This window comes from Lissotriton helveticus, chromosome 1_1 (genome assembly GCF_964261635.1).
Source record: "Lissotriton helveticus chromosome 1_1, aLisHel1.1, whole genome shotgun sequence".
NCBI classification, from domain to species: domain Eukaryota; kingdom Metazoa; phylum Chordata; class Amphibia; order Caudata; family Salamandridae; genus Lissotriton; species Lissotriton helveticus.
The window spans coordinates 6541137-6558233 of NC_136057.1; the positions used below are offsets into that span (position 1 = coordinate 6541137).

Genomic DNA, 17097 nt, shown 5'->3' on the forward strand with positions numbered 1-17097 from the left:
AATGATCAGCCTATTGCTTTCATTAGTAGAAGGTTGACACCCAGAGAGAAAAATTGGTCAGCTATTGAGAGGGAGGCCTTTGCTGTGGTCTGGGCCCTGAAGAAGCTGAGGGCCTACTTGTTTGGCACTCACTTCACCATTCAGACCGACCATAAGCCCCTCTTGTGGCTAAATCAGATGAAGGGTGAAAACCCCAAACTGCTTAGGTGGTCCATTTCCCTACAGGGGATGGATTTTACAGTGGAGCATAGACCTGGTACTGATCACAGCAATGCTGATGGGCTCTCCAGGTATTTCCACTTAGAGCAAGAAGACTCACCTGGTCAAGGTTAGTTTATTGTCCCAAAGTTTGGGGGGGGGGCATGTAGGAGAGTAGGGTCTATAAGGTTGACTTACAACCAATCATCAATAAGGGTTGTTTGGACTGATATATAGTGATCACTAGAATAGTGAACACTGCACATCAGGCCAACTTCCCACATACTCACACTCTGATACTCACTCTCAGACCCATTGATGTCCTCACACACCCACTCACTGACCTACTCCTGCTTTTACACACCTACTCACAGACTCATTCAGACTCTCGCTCACCTATTTAGAGACCCAGTCAGACACTCGTGCATCCACTCAGAGACCCATTCTCATACTCCTACTCCCACTGACAGAACTATTCAGAGACCCATTCACTCACAGAATCGTTAAGACACTCACGTAGCCACTCACAGACCCACACAGACAATGCCACATTCAGTGAGAGGCCCACATGGACACCCACACACCCACTCACAGACTCACTTAGATACTCATGTACCCACTCACTCACCCAGTCAGGGACATATGCACTCACTCACAGACTGATTCAGACACCCATGCACCCACACAAAGACACATACAGACAATTATGCATCCATTCAAAGACCCACTTAGACACTCATGCTCCCACTTATAGAGTCAGTCAGATACTCAGTCACCCACAGAGAGACTGACTCACACACTTACATACCGACACACTTATCCACTCATTCATTTACTTACAGACCTACTCAGACACACATGCATCCATTCACAGACTCCCTCACATACTCATGCATCCATTCTTGGATTCATTGAAACATTCATGCACCCACTCACATAACCAGTCAGACACTCATGCCCCCAGTTAAAGACCCACACAGAGACTCATGCTCTCACTCATACCACTCAGACGCTCATGCCGCCACTCACTCACCTACTCAGAGACTTATGGATCCAATCACAGAACCATTCAGACACTCATGCACCTAGTTAGATGCACAGAGTCACTTATATATTTGGAAACTTTAAATGTGCTGGGATCTATTGAATATCTGCTGTTGTTTTGTGAATTTGCAACATATTCACAAATTTGAAAACAAGTAGAGTAGAGAGTTTAACCCCTCCCATGCTCGTGACGGAACCGTTCCGTCATGAGCCTCGGGTGGGCTGTGCTGGTGACAGAACGGTTCCGTCACGGCCCGCTAGCCGCGCCTGCGCGGCGCGAATTCCGCGCCTGCGCTGGCGTTTTAATGGGCGGGCGGGTTCGTGACGGAACGGTTCCGTCACAAGCACAGCTCACCTTAGGGCCGTGACGGAGCGGTTCCGTCACAAGCACTGGACCGCCGCGCGGCCCCGCCTCCCCCTTAGTGCTGCGGCGGAATAGCCGCCGCAGCGAAGGGGTTAAAAGAAAATGAACAAGTGTTGGAAATAGGGTGGCTCTGAGAAGAGCCTTTGTGGTTTTTTGTGTATAGAAGGTAATTACACATAAAACAGGATGCAGTGTTTCAAGTTAGTGAGGAACACCCTGTTGAAATTCTCTGTGAAATTAACTCCATCAGTTCTGTAGCTATCATCCATGTCAAAGCATAGGTTTTTGTTGTAGATAGAGCCCATGTTATGATCTCTGAGGAATGCAGAAACAGTTTTATTTGCTTTGTCTAACTGTGGATAGAACTTGTTTTCCCACTTCCATCTCTGCCTTTGGCATATGTTCGAGAATACCAAGGTAGTTTGAGGAAAAAGTTCAATTAATTTAGCAACGGTGTCCTTCATTTGGATTCTCACTCCTACTCAAGTAAGTATGCCTTGGCCATTGCCACCACAGTGCACAATCATGAGGTCAGGGTGTTGGCAATCTGCAATGCTTTGAACCAAAGGTAGCAATTGATGCTACTTTAACCCTTTCTGGTCAATACAGGTAATTTCCAAGAAGAAAAGGTCTACCCTGAGCACATTATAACGTTAAGGTTCAATGTAGAATGTTCACATGTTGTTCTGAAAAGTTCATGTTCTTTATTTCAAATTATTCTTGCAAAATCTTCACAGCTTGTCGTGGTATAATACATCACATACTGTCTTTATATTACAATTCTTCACAGGAAGCAGTCTTCGCAAAAAGCAGCCAACACGTGTTACGTCGTGTGCCCTTAAGCACAGAAGACTTCTTCAGGGCTGATAGCAAAGTGTGATAATGCTCCACAAATAATGTTCGAGAAAAGAGTGTATGACGTTCTCCAATACCTTAACACTCGCTAAATCGTTCTTTGCAAGTGAAGATAAGTCTAACTGCAAGCGAAGATAAGTCTAACTGCATCAGATTCCGAATTCCACTTCCAAAACTGTCAGCGTACAGAAATATCTTCACACTTTCTGGTTGAATATTGCAAGTGTTGAATTATTAAATCGTGTCGGGCTTTGTTTACACACTACATACGAACTGATAAGGTAGAGTAACGTCTTCTCGTGGTTCACCTTTTGTAAATATTTGAAAGTTAATCTGATCTGTATAGATGATAAATAAGTCACGTGTTCATGACCGCAGGATATGTTGTACTTCATCCGAAACTCCCGCGAAATGGCGTTCAGGTGAAGTAGCACAGAGGAGAAGGCTGGAGCTGAATGAGGCAGTTTTCAAAATGAAAGGCAGTTAAAATGGTGGGCAGGATCTGTTTAAAAAATACATATTTTATTGGATTGTGTAAATATGCAGGTTTATCAATCAATATGATTGATTGATTGATTGATAAAATTAGGTAGTGCGTTTAAATGATTAGTAAGTAGATATATGATTGGCTCTGGTGAAAAAAATTAAATGTAATGCAAGCTTCGATATGCTTTTAATTCTGAATAGTCAACCACAGCCACTGCAATACATTTTGAAACTAGTATGTTGCTTCTAGAATGGGTTGTGAACAATTGACCAACTGGTTCAGGAGAGTGTTCCAAAGGGGGCTGCTATGGAAATTGAGATAAGATACTGTGGGGGGAAGGGTATTAAACAGACTGCATTGTATAGTTACTATTAGAGTAGTTTAAACTCATTATTTATGAAGGAGGATTTATATTCCTAGTCAGGAGTTTCTCATGAAGTGTCGTGTAGTTGTAATGTATTAAGAGTACAAACCTAAATATGTTTCTGAACACCCACAGTTATTCATACATTTGCAGCGAAGTTACATGGGGCGGTGCTGAGGGTCATGATGAATTCACAAATATGACCAAAAACACTACCAGATTGGGCTTCTTTATTAAAGTGCAAGAAAGGGTTCAGAAGTATTGACCGTTGCGAAGTTGAATAACAAAAGTAAAATATGAAACTGTCATTTTTATTTGCTAACTACGGCAGTATCACTGAGAGAAAAGTTGTAAAGGTTGCCATTTATGGTTGCTTTGTATGAGAGTGGTGTACTATTCTTATGTTTAATTTTCACATTGTCTGTGAGAGTACAGTGCAACTGACAACGTAAAATATATCACTGACCAACCAACTCAATTAACTGGTATGTGAATTAAAGTGTAGTTTTAAAAAAATTTGAGTGAAAAGATACATGTGTACATGAGGTTGATGAAAGTGTGTTTGGTATATGCAAAGGTATTGAGAGTATAAGTGGGGATTTGTGAGCAGGTGTGTGATTGTTTTTGTAGGTTTATGAATGGGTGTGTGGATGTGTCTTTGGGTGCGTGAGTGTCTGTCTGTGTCTAAGAATAGGTTTGTGAGCAGTCCTTTAATCACGTGTTGCCCTGGAACTGTACAGCAAGCATGTGTAGTTTTACTTTATACTTGAATTGCAATTAAACACTGCCTGCTAAGCTTTAAAATTCCATTACACTATGTACTAGTTACCCAGTTAGGTAGGGTGTAGGTAAGCCATCGGGCAGGGTACTACGTGCTTAGAAGGTAAGACATGCACTTTAAAGTCTCAGGCAATCACATGTGTAGTTTGAGACCATCAGGCACAGTTAAATATGCAGTGTCTTACCCGTACTATAAGTTACATACATATTTACAACAGCAGAGTGACTCACCTAGCCAGCCAGAGAGAGACAGAGACGTGTGGGTTTTTTGTTACATGCCCATTCAGCACTTAAGTATCCAGCAGTAACAGAGCCATTTGCACATGCAGTTCACTACTATTTACCCATGTAGACAAATAGCATTTAAACATGTGTTGGGCCTGCGACTGCAGTGCCTGTGTGTGCAGGTTTACTGTTAAGTTGAGTTTTTGATTTGATACCCCATGCCAAGCTTTAAACTTCCCTTCTACTGCACAACAGTAATCCCTAAGGTAGGGTGTAGGTAGGCCACAGGGGAGGGTGCTAGGTGCTTAGACTAAGATATGCACATTCAAGTGCATGGCGTATCACATGCCCACTTCCAGACCCATATGCCAGTCTACCACCCATACTGCAACTCACCCACATATATACAAAAGCATAGAGGCACTCGCCTACCCATTCTGACAGAGATAGAGACACTGACACATTCAGTCACCTGTTCATACAGTACTTATGTATCCAGTAGGAACAGAGTCGGTTACATCCATAATTATAAACCCCAACACTCAGTAATAGAGCCAGTAAGTAATATATACAGCCACTTGCATATACATATAGAGACCCATACACATAATCATTCAGCAAGTCATATAGTGAGATAGTTACTTACACATCCAGTGACACACACAGAGAGGGGCTGATACACGTATTCAAGTATGTACTCAAGTAGTGACACTCTAAGTCACCTATGCCGACAATTAGCCTTTTAAACATGCTGGGCCTGCTACTGCACAGCCTGTGTGTGGAGATGTACTCCTTGGCCTGGCAGTGGGTCTTGCATTTATGCGAGTTTGAGCTGTTGACATTGCAAATAACAATGGGGCATATGTAGGAAGGCGTTTGCGATTCGCAAACAGCCTTTTGGTGTGTAGGTGCCACATAGCAAAATAAGGAATCGCAACAATTGTGATTCCCTATTTTGCTCAAGCATTTAAGGAATCGCAATTTTGCGATTCCTTAAATGCTATGTAGGGGTGCCTTTTAAATTGCGATTTTGGCTTAAGGAATCGCAAAATAACACCTACTCAAAGTAGATGGTATTTTGCGATTTCCTGTCAAAATGCATTGTTTTTTTTAATTCAAAGTGCCATGTGGCGCACAGACATGACCTTAGGGCATTTATGTGCGCCACTTGTACATACAGGCACATTCCAGTGGTGCAACAGGTGTCCTTTGGACACCCTGGCACCCTTGGAATTGTGATTCTCAAATTGCAATTGTCTCAGAGAAAATCGCAATTTGATAATGTATCCCCATTCATTCCTAAGGGCCTCTTGGCCCCTAGGAATGAATGGGACACTCATTCCTTAATTGCGATTCGCAATTTGCTAATCGCAATTAAGGAATTTTAGAGATTCGCAAAAAAATTGCGATTTATTACCTACATTCCATTTTGCAATTCTCAAATAGCGATTCCTTAAAAATCAGTATTTGAGAATCGCAAAATGTAAATTACCTACATATGCCCCAATGCCTTTTATTTTTGTTTTCGTTTTAAAAACATAAATAAAAGGCATTGTCATTTACAATGCCATTAACGTAAACTTGGGTAACTGCGAGACATATTGCATTGCAAATGCCAAAGCCAATAGGCCTCGCCTGTGGGGCTATGGGCTTCACTACTTGGTTGTTAGTGATGCTGCACAGCATCCCCAGTGCAGAGGAGCATGGCTAATGAGAAGTAGCGGCTGCGCCATCACCACACATGCACGAGCCTATATTATGACATGTGTTGTTTTTTTATTTTTTATTTAGCGATCGAAGGGGGCGCAGTAAAAAAAAATGAGTACAGCAGCATTATTTTAAACGGGTTTGGGAGAGCAACCGAGAGGACAGGAGAAGCAGCATGGAGTGAGAAGCACGCAGGCAACGGAGCAGCACGGGGTGAGAAGCACACAGAGGAGAGAGCAACGGAGGGGGACGAAACACAGAGGGTGGAGCAGAAGCACACAGGCGATAGAGAGCAGCGAGCACATGGGAGTGTGTGTGAGAGCATTGTGGACCTGGGGAATGAAGCACACAGGTGAGCTAGGGCAATGGGAGGAGAAACACGTGGGGAGTGCAGGTTGGAGGAGAGAAGCACTGTACATAAGAGAGACAGCTGGAAAACATGAACCCATGCAGTGTGTGTGCAAAATAAAAAATCTGGTTGCAATGGTAGGGGATTCATAAGCAACACCTAACTTGTCCACGTAACCAAGGAAGCTTTCACCCCTGTTATGGGCACGCTATACAAAAACCGCTACATACATACTTGACCAAGTGTATGGTAAGCTTTTCGAGGGCGACACTGCCTACAACCTTCCAAAAGAGTCATGAGCTGAAGTCGAAACACTACAAGATGCAAGTGCTGAGATGTAGCACGTCTCTTTGTGTAGTTTGTGTTGCTTTTAATAGCAGCAGCACGCTGCAGAAAAGGCTTCATAAGGCAATGCATCAACCTAAATAAAATGCAACACTCCTACGCTAAACATCTCCAGACAACTCCGCGCTACAAAGAGCTGACACACTGCAGTGTGCCTCAGCCTGTGAGGTTCGGCTCGGTAAGTAGAAAGGTTAACACTGCATGGCACTTTCAATCTGTTGAAAGCTCTGACACTCTGCCACGTCCTATAAAACACATACAGTATTTGGGACGAGAATGCACTTCGAAATACAAAGTGTTCCCGCACTGCAAAAGATCAGCAAAATAGTCTGCTTTGAGTAAGGCAAATGAGCAATGAATAATACAAGTGTTTCGCACAATCTTCTTTTCAGTGGATGCAAAAAAATCATACTAGTTGAAAAAAACCTTTGGAATTTAACTTGCGCCTGTAGTGGATGAATGCTAAACACCTCTGGGACAAGTATTAAAACCTGTTAGATTAGCTTTATATTAAGTCGAGACACAACAATTGACTCTAATAAACACAAACGCGCATGCATCCTCATTCAATTTCTTTTTCCTTTTGTTGTTTAGAAGAAACTTGTTTTCCGAATGCCAGCTCAGCCGGATTCCCCTTTTAGAGCAGTGTTTTATCGCGGTTACAGCTCTTGCTATAAATTTCGTCGTGTTATAAATCTAAAGGAGAGTGGAAAAGAAACAAGCTATCTCCGTGGAGGTGACAGGGTAAGGAAAAGTCGCTTGGAAGTAAAATGTTGGGCTGGAGGAATGCCGCCGTTCTATCGCGAACACAGGGAGCGCGTCTTAAATAAATAAACAAGCGCGGCGTGAGAAACAGATGGCACACTGCAGTTAATTAAAGCAAGTGCGAGTTGCGGACAAAAACTGTACTTAGGCGCCGCTGCTTTGGAACTACACGGAAGTAACTGGAGGATCAATAGCCAACAGAAAGCACGAACACAACACAATGCCTCAGGTAAACCATTCACAAGTGGAAATCAAATTAGACTAAGTTCAGTCAACATACAGATTACAATAGGTCTCGCTGAGACAGCGCTTGCAGCGCATGCGCTAAAACGCGAGACCTAAAAATGAAATGTTATACCTAGTACAAAATAATATTTATTACAAAAATATTGCTGTTGTTAAGGATGTAACGTGTATGGTGGATGAAACATTACCATCCAGGGGGCAGGTTGAAAAGGTGGATCAATCCAAATCAGAGGAACTTTATGAACCTACAGCATCCGTCTCCTGCATTCTAAAGAAGTCATTGGTGATGCTATTGATCTCTTTCAAATGAAACAAGGAAAAGGAGCTCCCATGAGTGTGTGGGAGGCAGCTTTAGAGGCTCGCTGTTTTCACAACTGTTTCTCACTGGAGTAGCAGGCCAATATGATGACCGCCCTGTACAGATACCAGCAGCTCAATCCCCGTCGACCAGATTATATTCAGAGGATCCTCAAAGAAAGGTGCCCCCTACAACATACTTTAGAGGTCCAGGAGCCAGGGGGAAAAGACACATGGAAATTTGCTATAACCAATACTCCTGTCCAAGCTATATCTAGTAATCTGATGGCCTGCACGGGGCTCAAGTTGGGTTGTCTCATAGAAATCAATCATGCCCTACGTAACTTAACACAAATATATTAATTTGTATTCATCTTTTTTCTTTTTGTGATGTATCTGTTTATAAAAGATTTTAAAAATTCATAATATACAGTTACAACAGATTTTAATACAATAAACATATGTGACAAATATTATTTGCAGTTTTAAAAAGACATAGAAAAACAAGTGTTATTCTTAATTCTACAGGCACACCCCCCCAAAAGAAGAAACTTGCATCAAGCAATCTCACCTCTCATACCACACTCTCACAAACAGTACCATCTCACGCAAAAGAATACATGGGGAACCCTCAAGAATAGATTGACATACACCGGTGACAGAGGTAATGGGCTGAGCAAATCACGGTTAAGATCCGCTTTGGTGTTGTCCTTAGAGAGTTCCCAACTACCTGGTCAACTTACGTTCAACAGACATGAAGCGAAACATGTGGCAGAGGCGGACTATCCCTCTGCACCCTCCAGAGGGATCGAGTGGAAGGAATTCAACCCTTACTCTGAAGATTGTTGAAGGTGGCTCTCTTGGTGCCATGAACTGAACCCTAAAAGGCGAGGACCCAGCACTCTGACGGCCATCTTGTAGTAAATATAAAAACAAACCTACCCATTCTTGGAAAAAGAATTTGGCAAACTTCTGTCGCAGGTCCTCCAGCCCGTCGTTGGCCATGTCAATGAGCGCGGCTTCCTTGCTGTTCTTCCCGTAGAGATCTGTGAGGGAAGGAGAGGTGTTAGAAGGGTAGAATGGGAGCAACACGCACCACGGGTGGGAATTGTCAGACATTTATAGGTCTGGGAGATGTAGGCTTCACAACCAGTCAATGCTTATTCAGCCTCTTATGAGGACAAAAAAGCAGTTTGGAAACCTTACCCTGTTGGGCTTCTTTCTTTCACGTCCTGGTGCTAAAGCCTTCGTTGAACCCTGGTGTACTGAGGGCTTCATCGCTCCTGAGGCACTGAAAATGTCTTTGAACTAAACTTTTGTGAGACCTTCCACTCCCTCTAACTCATATCTAGTTCACCTCACTTCTTGCTTATGTCTACCAAAAAATGGATTCCATAAACCCCACAATCATCAATCCGTACCCCCCACCTCCTTGTGTGGTGCTCACCGTGTTTGCGCCCCAGATATCGCAGGATGGTATTGGACTGGAACAGGATAAAATCACCATCAGCAAACATGGGTAACTGCCCAAAGAGCTAAAAAAGGAGGAGAAAGAAGTGAGAGTAAATACATTGGGCACAGTATGGAGCTTACGGCACTAGTGAAAGGATTCTGGTGAGTAGAGCACATTAGATCGAGCTTCAGCCGATCAGCCCATGATGATGACTTGAGACATCCCCAGCGTGGAAGCCCCATGAGTACCTGCGTGTGCTGTTATCAATGTATACCTCAAAGAACCACCTAGCCTATTGAGGCAAGGATGCCTGGGTTCCCTATCCATCTGTGAGAGCCAGGGGTATATGGTACAGTCTCAGTGTACAATGCAATGATTCCAAAAACAACACCGTACATTGACAGAAGGTGACTCTCTGCCTTCCAAGGTCATGATCCTTTTATCTCTGGAAGAGACTCCAAACCCAATGACCATTGCTGAAGCTTCCATTGGGCAAGTGTGTGCTCTCCCCCCTAGTGTCAGCACTACTACTCCACCCCTAAATACAGTATTTAGGTTCCAAAATTCCAGTAAATTTATAACTTAATATCTCCAGCTCCTGTCCCAGTTTGAAAGCCCAGGATATCCTCACAACCTCCAGTCCTCACATAGGACCTAGGACGCCACAGAAACTACCACTGGATATTCTGAGGTGACATCTTAGAGTGAGTGGATAGTGAGTAGCTGGCATTGAAGATACTAACAGACCTGTCATAGGTGCTGGACACGGGTTTACCCTACGAGCGAGAGGTTTAATAGGAACCAAATCTTTACTCATAATTACTTACCGCTGTCTTTTTGATCTCAACCTTTCCACCAAACCAGTCTTCGATGGGTACTTTGTCCTCCTTCCATTCACAGCCTTGGTCTGCCAGCAGGAACCGCATGGCCTCTGTCCGGCCTGGAGGGAAGGAGATACCCTAGAGTTAGGAAACCACAAACACCCTGGGCCCGATTCACAAAAGAAATCTGAGACAAAATCCTACCTTTACGACTTTTGGTATTCACAAAGGGCATTTAGGAGTAGTAAAGGTACGATTTTGTCTCAGTTAAACGTAAGTTTTGGTCTTAAGTTAAGGTAAGCCTCATTCCTGGGCACTCAGGTTGACTCCCACTTCACTTGAGACATTCTTATGCTCAAAATGGGGTAAGTGCACAAACTAAGCTTTCAGTCCTACTGGTCCACTCGCACAGTTTGAGTAACATCCATCTTCACACCGTACATAAAAAGAGATCCTTTTTTTATGCAGAGTATGCTGCATTTCAAGGATATTTCTGCTTTATTGCCCCAGGACCATCCAGACCATGACAGGTTGTTCAAAATTCAGCCTGTCATGGAACAATTGCTTGCCAGGTTCCAGAGATTTATTTTCCTGAAAAGAATATAGCCATTGATGAGTCCTTCATTCTGTACAATGGACGGGTGATGTTCAGGAAGTACATTGTGAGCTATGGCGTCAAGCTGTACATGCTGTGTGCGAGCTCTACGTGCTATTTATGCAGGGTGAGAGTGTACAGGGAAGGACTCCACTGTAAAACCTTTAGGCGTGTGCTTGGAGTAACTGGAAATATTGTATCGGAGCATGTCCAGCAACAACGTCCATCCAGGAGTACATGTTTAGTGAACTGTTCAAAGCTGCACTGTGGGCTGTGGGTGCAGTTTGTTGTCGCCACAAAGGATTCCCGCAGGAGCTTGTTTGTGAGAAGCTGTAGAAATACTAGAGCTCACAGTCACGTTCTCTGATAGGTATGATGTGTATGTGCTCCCTACCATTCACGATGAGAGCACTCCCCCATCACAGTTTGGGGTCAGATGGCCAAAGTTCACAAGCCCACCTGTATACTTGATTTCAACAAGTACATGGGTGGAGTGGATACGAATAACCAAGCCATACAACCCGAGTCATAAAACTTGCACTTATAAGAAGCTCTTTACCCACCTGACGGCAACATTCAATACATATGTTGTTTACCGTCAAACCACCACATGAATATCCATTGTTGTTTCTTGACTTTCAGAGTTTTTATTTCATGGTTGTTTTCTTAGTTTTCATTATAGCAGGTACGGAACACTACAATTTAGACATGAGATTGCATTTACCCACATTTGCAGCACAGAAATGACCACACTAAACGCACGCAAGTGCACGCCTGTGTTTCGGCTTCTGGACCACCACCACCAGAACCAACTTCCATACGTGTATGGCGAGCGTCACCTTTTGAATATGAAATACTACCTCTAGCTCAACACTGAACACTGACAAAACAGAAGTTGTGATCTTCAGCAACAACACCCCTCACTGTCACACTTCCTGGTGGTCCTCAGAGCTGGGACCTTCACCCCACCATGTCAGACCACACCAGAAACCTCTGCATCGTCCTGGACGGATGTATGACATTACAACGCATGCTTTTACATTGCATGCATTTACAACGCAAGTATTACAACGCAGTCCATTACAACGCATAGTGCTTTGGGGTGCTGGATAGTGAATAGTTTAATTTACTATTCCAACTCCAGTCCCCGTGGACACTAGGGAAGGTTATTGGATAGTAAATTAACCTATTCCCTATCCTAGAGCGCCCCCAGAGCAATCCGTTGTAATAGTTTGCGTTGTAATGGTTGCGTTGTAAAGGCTCTGCGATGTAAAAGTTGCGTTGTAAAGGTTGTTTACCTCCTGGACAGCTGGCTGACCATGAAGTCCCAGATCAAGTCTCTTCCGCCTGCTTCTTCACTCTCCGAAGTCTACGCAAAACCTTCAGAGCGCTTGCCCAGAGAACAAGTCACACTGTCACACAAGCCCTCTTCACCAACCAACTGGACTACGACAACACTCTCTATTCAGGGATCACTGCTTATCTCCTCCAGAGACTCCAGCCCATACAGAACGCCGCAGTCAGACTCGGCCTCGACCTCTCCTGATGACCCCACATCACCCCTCACCTCAGCGCCCTCCACTGGCTGCCAGCCCTGAAGAGAAGCTAATTCAAGCTGCTGACCCACACATACAATGACCTACACCACCGAGGACGAGCCTACACCAACCCCCACCTGAACTTCCACCATCCACCCAGGGCTCTGTGCTCCACATCTCTCTCGCCCACACTCCCCGCATCCACCGCAGCAGGAGCAGAGGACGGTCCTTCTGCCTCGCAGCAAAGACATGGAATGAACCCCCCCTGCAGCTTCAGACCCACCCTTACCTGTCGGAATTCCGAAGGAGGCTCAAGACCTGGCGATTTGACTGAGTCCCTCAGACCCTGCAAGTGCCTGGATACCCACTCGGGTGATAAGCAGTGCTATATGAATCGGCTGACGTATTGAGCATGGCAAATGAACGCACACCGACAGAGCCCTGTCCAATGGCCACGCTGGAGGCGTCCTTCCGCAGTGAGGGGGTGTGGGGGGGGGGTTGTTGGGTCTAGATTGCTTGGAAAGTTTTACTGAGTATCGCTCCTTGTTAGAATGTGTTTGCCTTCAAGCACCCGCTTTCCCTGTCCTGGGAGTTGGTGCCTGGGCCCCAGCGATGCCAGGCTCTGAGGGCTCCCCTTAGTAAACACTCAGGAGTCCTCCTTCCCCACAATGTGCGAAATCACAGGACGATGGGATGGTGTGGGGAGGTTATTCCGTCTTTGGGTCAAGAGCCTGTTGCCCTCGGTGGTGCAGATCTGTGCTAAGTATTGGATGAGAAAATCTCACCCACAGGTTGTGGGAAAAGCAACCTCCGGCCTCCACAATAAATTATGTTAAACCCCTAGTGAAGGGCTGCTCTAGCCTCCTGGTCCCAGCAGATGGAGGCCCCCTCTGTCGTCACGCAGGGGCATATTAGCAAGGTGGGCGATATGAAATTATCGCCGCATTTGCGGCCGAGAAGCGGCCGAGAAGCGGCCGAGAAGCGGCGATAATTTCATTGCCCTATTAGCAAGCTGTCGCTAACTGAAGTTAGTGACAGTTTGTAGGAGATAGTGAGCGGTTTGGGGCCCGCTTTGCGTGTCAGCGATTTTTATCGCTAATGACATGCAAAGTCGGCGTACCCAACCTGTTAGCAACTGAAAGCAGTCGCTAACATCGCTATCGCCTATTATCAACTCAGGCGTAGCGATGAAAAAATTCGCTGAAAACTAACGCCTGCTCAGACCACTTCTTAACCTGTATATCCAATGGGAGTTAGATATTCAGGGTAAGACCCCATTGGCGTTAATGCCGAATATAGCTTGATTTCCAGCAATATTCATAATTTAAGCCGCTAATTGCCGGATATTTTATCGCATTTGAGATAAACGTTGCTAATAGCACGTTATCTCTGTGATAAAATCCGGCGATGGACGTCGATCGAAAAAATTTTCGCTCAGCTTATTTAGCAATAAATATCGCTAGTTGTTGATAATATGCCCCACAGCCCTCAAGAGGTGTGCCGGCATCTTTGTTTACGTAGTCCTCCGTCAGCAGCCTCTTTGCCTTGCATTTTCTTCCAGCAGCTGTATACTTCAGGTGTTTTACCCATGTCAGTTTGTGGCCTGTGTTTTAAAAGGTTACCGCCAGTGATTTGTTTGAAACTGCATTTAAAGTCCCATGTATCTGAATTATCTACTGTATGTTTTTAAAATCAGATACTGAAAGTGGAACTTTCTTTGCAATGTACGATTTGCTTCCATTGTGTTATAGGTATGTTGCAAAAATGAAAGCATCTGCTCGCAGCATGAGGTGCTGGGGGGAAACAACCTTTACAACGCAACTTTTACAACGAACTACCATTACAATGAAATTTTTACAACGCAAAAACTTTTACAACGCATACCATTACAACGCAGGATTTTCCAACGCTAGTACTTTTACAACGCATACCATTACAACGTAAGTATTGGTAAGTATATAATTATTTTTAAAATATTATATGTTTGTGTTTTTGGGTATGGGGTATTTTTTCGGGTTCAGGGTCAGTTTTGGGTTTTTGGGTAAAGGGGTATTTTTAGGGTTCAGGGTCAGTTTGGGGTTTTTGGGTAAAGGGGTATTTTTAGGGTTCAGGGTCAGTTTTCAGTTTTTGGGTAAAGGGGTATTTTTAGGGTTCAGGGTCAGTTTTCAGTTTTTGTGTAAAGGGGTATTTTTAGGGTTCAGGGTCAGTTTTCAGTTTTTGGGGTAAAGGGGTATTTTTAGGGTTCAGGGTCAGTTTTCAGTTTTTGGGTAAAGGGGTATTTTTAGGGTTCAGGGTCAGTTTTCAGTTTTTGGGGTACAGGGGTATTTTTAGGGTTCAGGGTCAGTTTTCAGTTTTTGGGTAAAGGGGTATTTTTAGGGTTCAGGGTCAGTTTTCAGTTTTTGGGGTACAGGGTTAATTTGTAAAAATAAATTAAAATTATTTTTAAATTAAATTAATTAAATAAAATTACATTACATTTAATTATATTTTAATAATTTAAATTAAAAAATTTTTTTATATACTTACCAATATTTACGTTGTAATGGTATGCGTTGTAAAGGTACTTGCGTTGTAAAATCCTGCATTGTAATTGTATGCGTTGTAAAAGTTTTTGCGTTGTAAAAAATGCGTTGTAATGGTAGTCGTTGTAAAAGTATGCGTTGTAACGTCATACATCCGGTGCTGGGGGTTCAGACGCTCTGCACCCCCCCACCCCTCCCCCCCCATCTAGGCTGGGGTCAGGCGTTTACAACTTGTTTTCCGAGTCACAGGATGTGCTGTGACCCTTCCTCAGTCCCCGGGGCGCCTTCTCCATGTTCGATTGTTGCTCAATGAATATTCTCGAAGGACCTAAAATCCCGCTGTATTACACAATATGTGCAATAAAGTCTGCTGTTGCTTTACACATCACATAAGATTCATTTCATTTCATTTCAAAATCTTTATTTCGGTTCCTTTAAACCATAAAAGATGCATAAAAACACATAGAATTTTAAATACAGATACAGATAGTCCAGGTAAAAACCTATGCGAGCAATTATACATAAGAAATAGTATGGAAAGGGGTTTGTATGTCCCTTACGCCTCTATGTTAAAACATAAATACAATTATAAATACGTTGAAAAGGCATCAATAGTAAAAAAGAGGAAAACTCATGGTTTTAGGCCTAAATTCCCAACCATTTGGATAAACTCCAATATTAATAAATATGAGACAATTAATAGCTTTATGCTTGCTAATACATGGTACAATACAATTCCCTGTGTCTTTTCATTATGGACAATTATATTATTACATTATTACAAGCGTTTCAGGAAAACACGGACAATACACTATAGCTTTAGACCTGCTTTAGCTCTTAAAAAGCTGACAGCTAACAAGAATCTACTAACACCAAAGACAATAATCTGTGCAGTTTCTGTCTTTAAGATTCTTTCCACCTCTTTGCATGGTCTTATTCCTAGATTTAAACAAATCGGTTTAATCCATTTTTTCCTGGCCTTATCATATGCAGGACAAAAGAAGAGAATATATAAGATTCATCTTGTCTCTGGTTGTTGTAAGTTCTTGAGAGTTCATGAACTCTTGACAGGAGCAGCTGCTCGGGAAATGACCACCATAATTAAATAACCTTTGACCCACAGCTGATCTGTGGCATGGTGAGGCCTTAATAGTGTAATATTAATTGATAAATGCACAGCCCACCCTGCCCTCGTGACCCAGCGGGGTGCGGCCGAGGCTCCCCCCCCCCCTCCTCGGTCGGAGGGTCACCAGCCCCCCCCTCCCCCATGCACCCTGGACCCCAGGATCGGGGGGGGGGGGGGGGCAGGCATTGCATCCCTCGTCCTGCGATGGAGGGGGGGGGCGTCTGTGCCCTGTCAGGTCGACTTCTTTTATTGTAGCCATGTTAGTGGGGGGGCCACAGATGCTTCTGGGTGAAGTGTGGGGTGGAGTGGGGGGGTGTCGGGAATCTCTGGGTCCATTTGGCAATAAGTTGTGTATAGTTTAGGTGAGCTGCAACCTCTTGTCTTTTCCTTCCCACTGGACGCCCCCTGCCCCCACCCCGGCCCTGTGGTGTTTCATTGTTAGCTCCTAAGTTAATGGCCTGGAATGTCAACACCGTGATCACCGTATTAAAGGCACTGCAGGCCTGGGGTTTGTGAAACACCGCACGCCTGATACCCTCCTGTTGCAAGAGACTCACCTCCTGGGTACCTGATGCCGCTTCGTGGCTCTATGTGGGTCTGAGGGTTTCCGGGGTGGCTATCCTAATCCACAAGCGCCTTCCCATAGGGGTCGCTCATAGCGCTTCTGACCCGCAGGGTAGGTATGTCGTGGTTGGGGTGATGATGAATGCTCAGGCACACAATCTGCTAAGCGCCAACATCCCTCCCACACTCCCTGGCACCACGCTAGGCGCTGGCTGGGAACTCCCGAGGGTCACCCTTTGGGTGAAGACTTGGACACGCTGATGACCCCGCTGTGGATGGTTCAGAGACTTTGTTGGCGCTTCGCCCTTGATTACTCGTCAATCAATCAATCAATCAATCAATCAATCAGAGTACTTGTAGAGCGCACTACTCACTCGTGAGGGTCTCAAGGCGCTGAGGGAGGGGGGTGCCGCTACTGCTCGAAGAGCCAGGTCTTGAGGAGTCTTCTGAAG

General features: G+C 44.3%; 1 protein-coding gene across 3 annotated transcripts in view; it reads right to left on the reverse strand.

Moving 5' to 3' along the window:
• The window catches only part of LOC144766777 (glutathione S-transferase P 1-like), a 144770-nt gene that overhangs the window by 30743 nt on the left and 96930 nt on the right, over nucleotides 1-17097 (reverse strand). For all 3 annotated transcript variants that reach the window (XM_078650520.1, XM_078650525.1, XM_078650514.1), the window contains 3 exons: nucleotides 10307-10419; nucleotides 9474-9561; nucleotides 8969-9072 (listed from right to left, as the gene is read on the reverse strand). In XM_078650520.1, the coding sequence (XP_078506646.1) occupies nucleotides 8969-9072; nucleotides 9474-9561; nucleotides 10307-10419 (305 nt within the window). The remainder of the gene's footprint in view (nucleotides 1-8968; nucleotides 9073-9473; nucleotides 9562-10306; nucleotides 10420-17097) is intronic.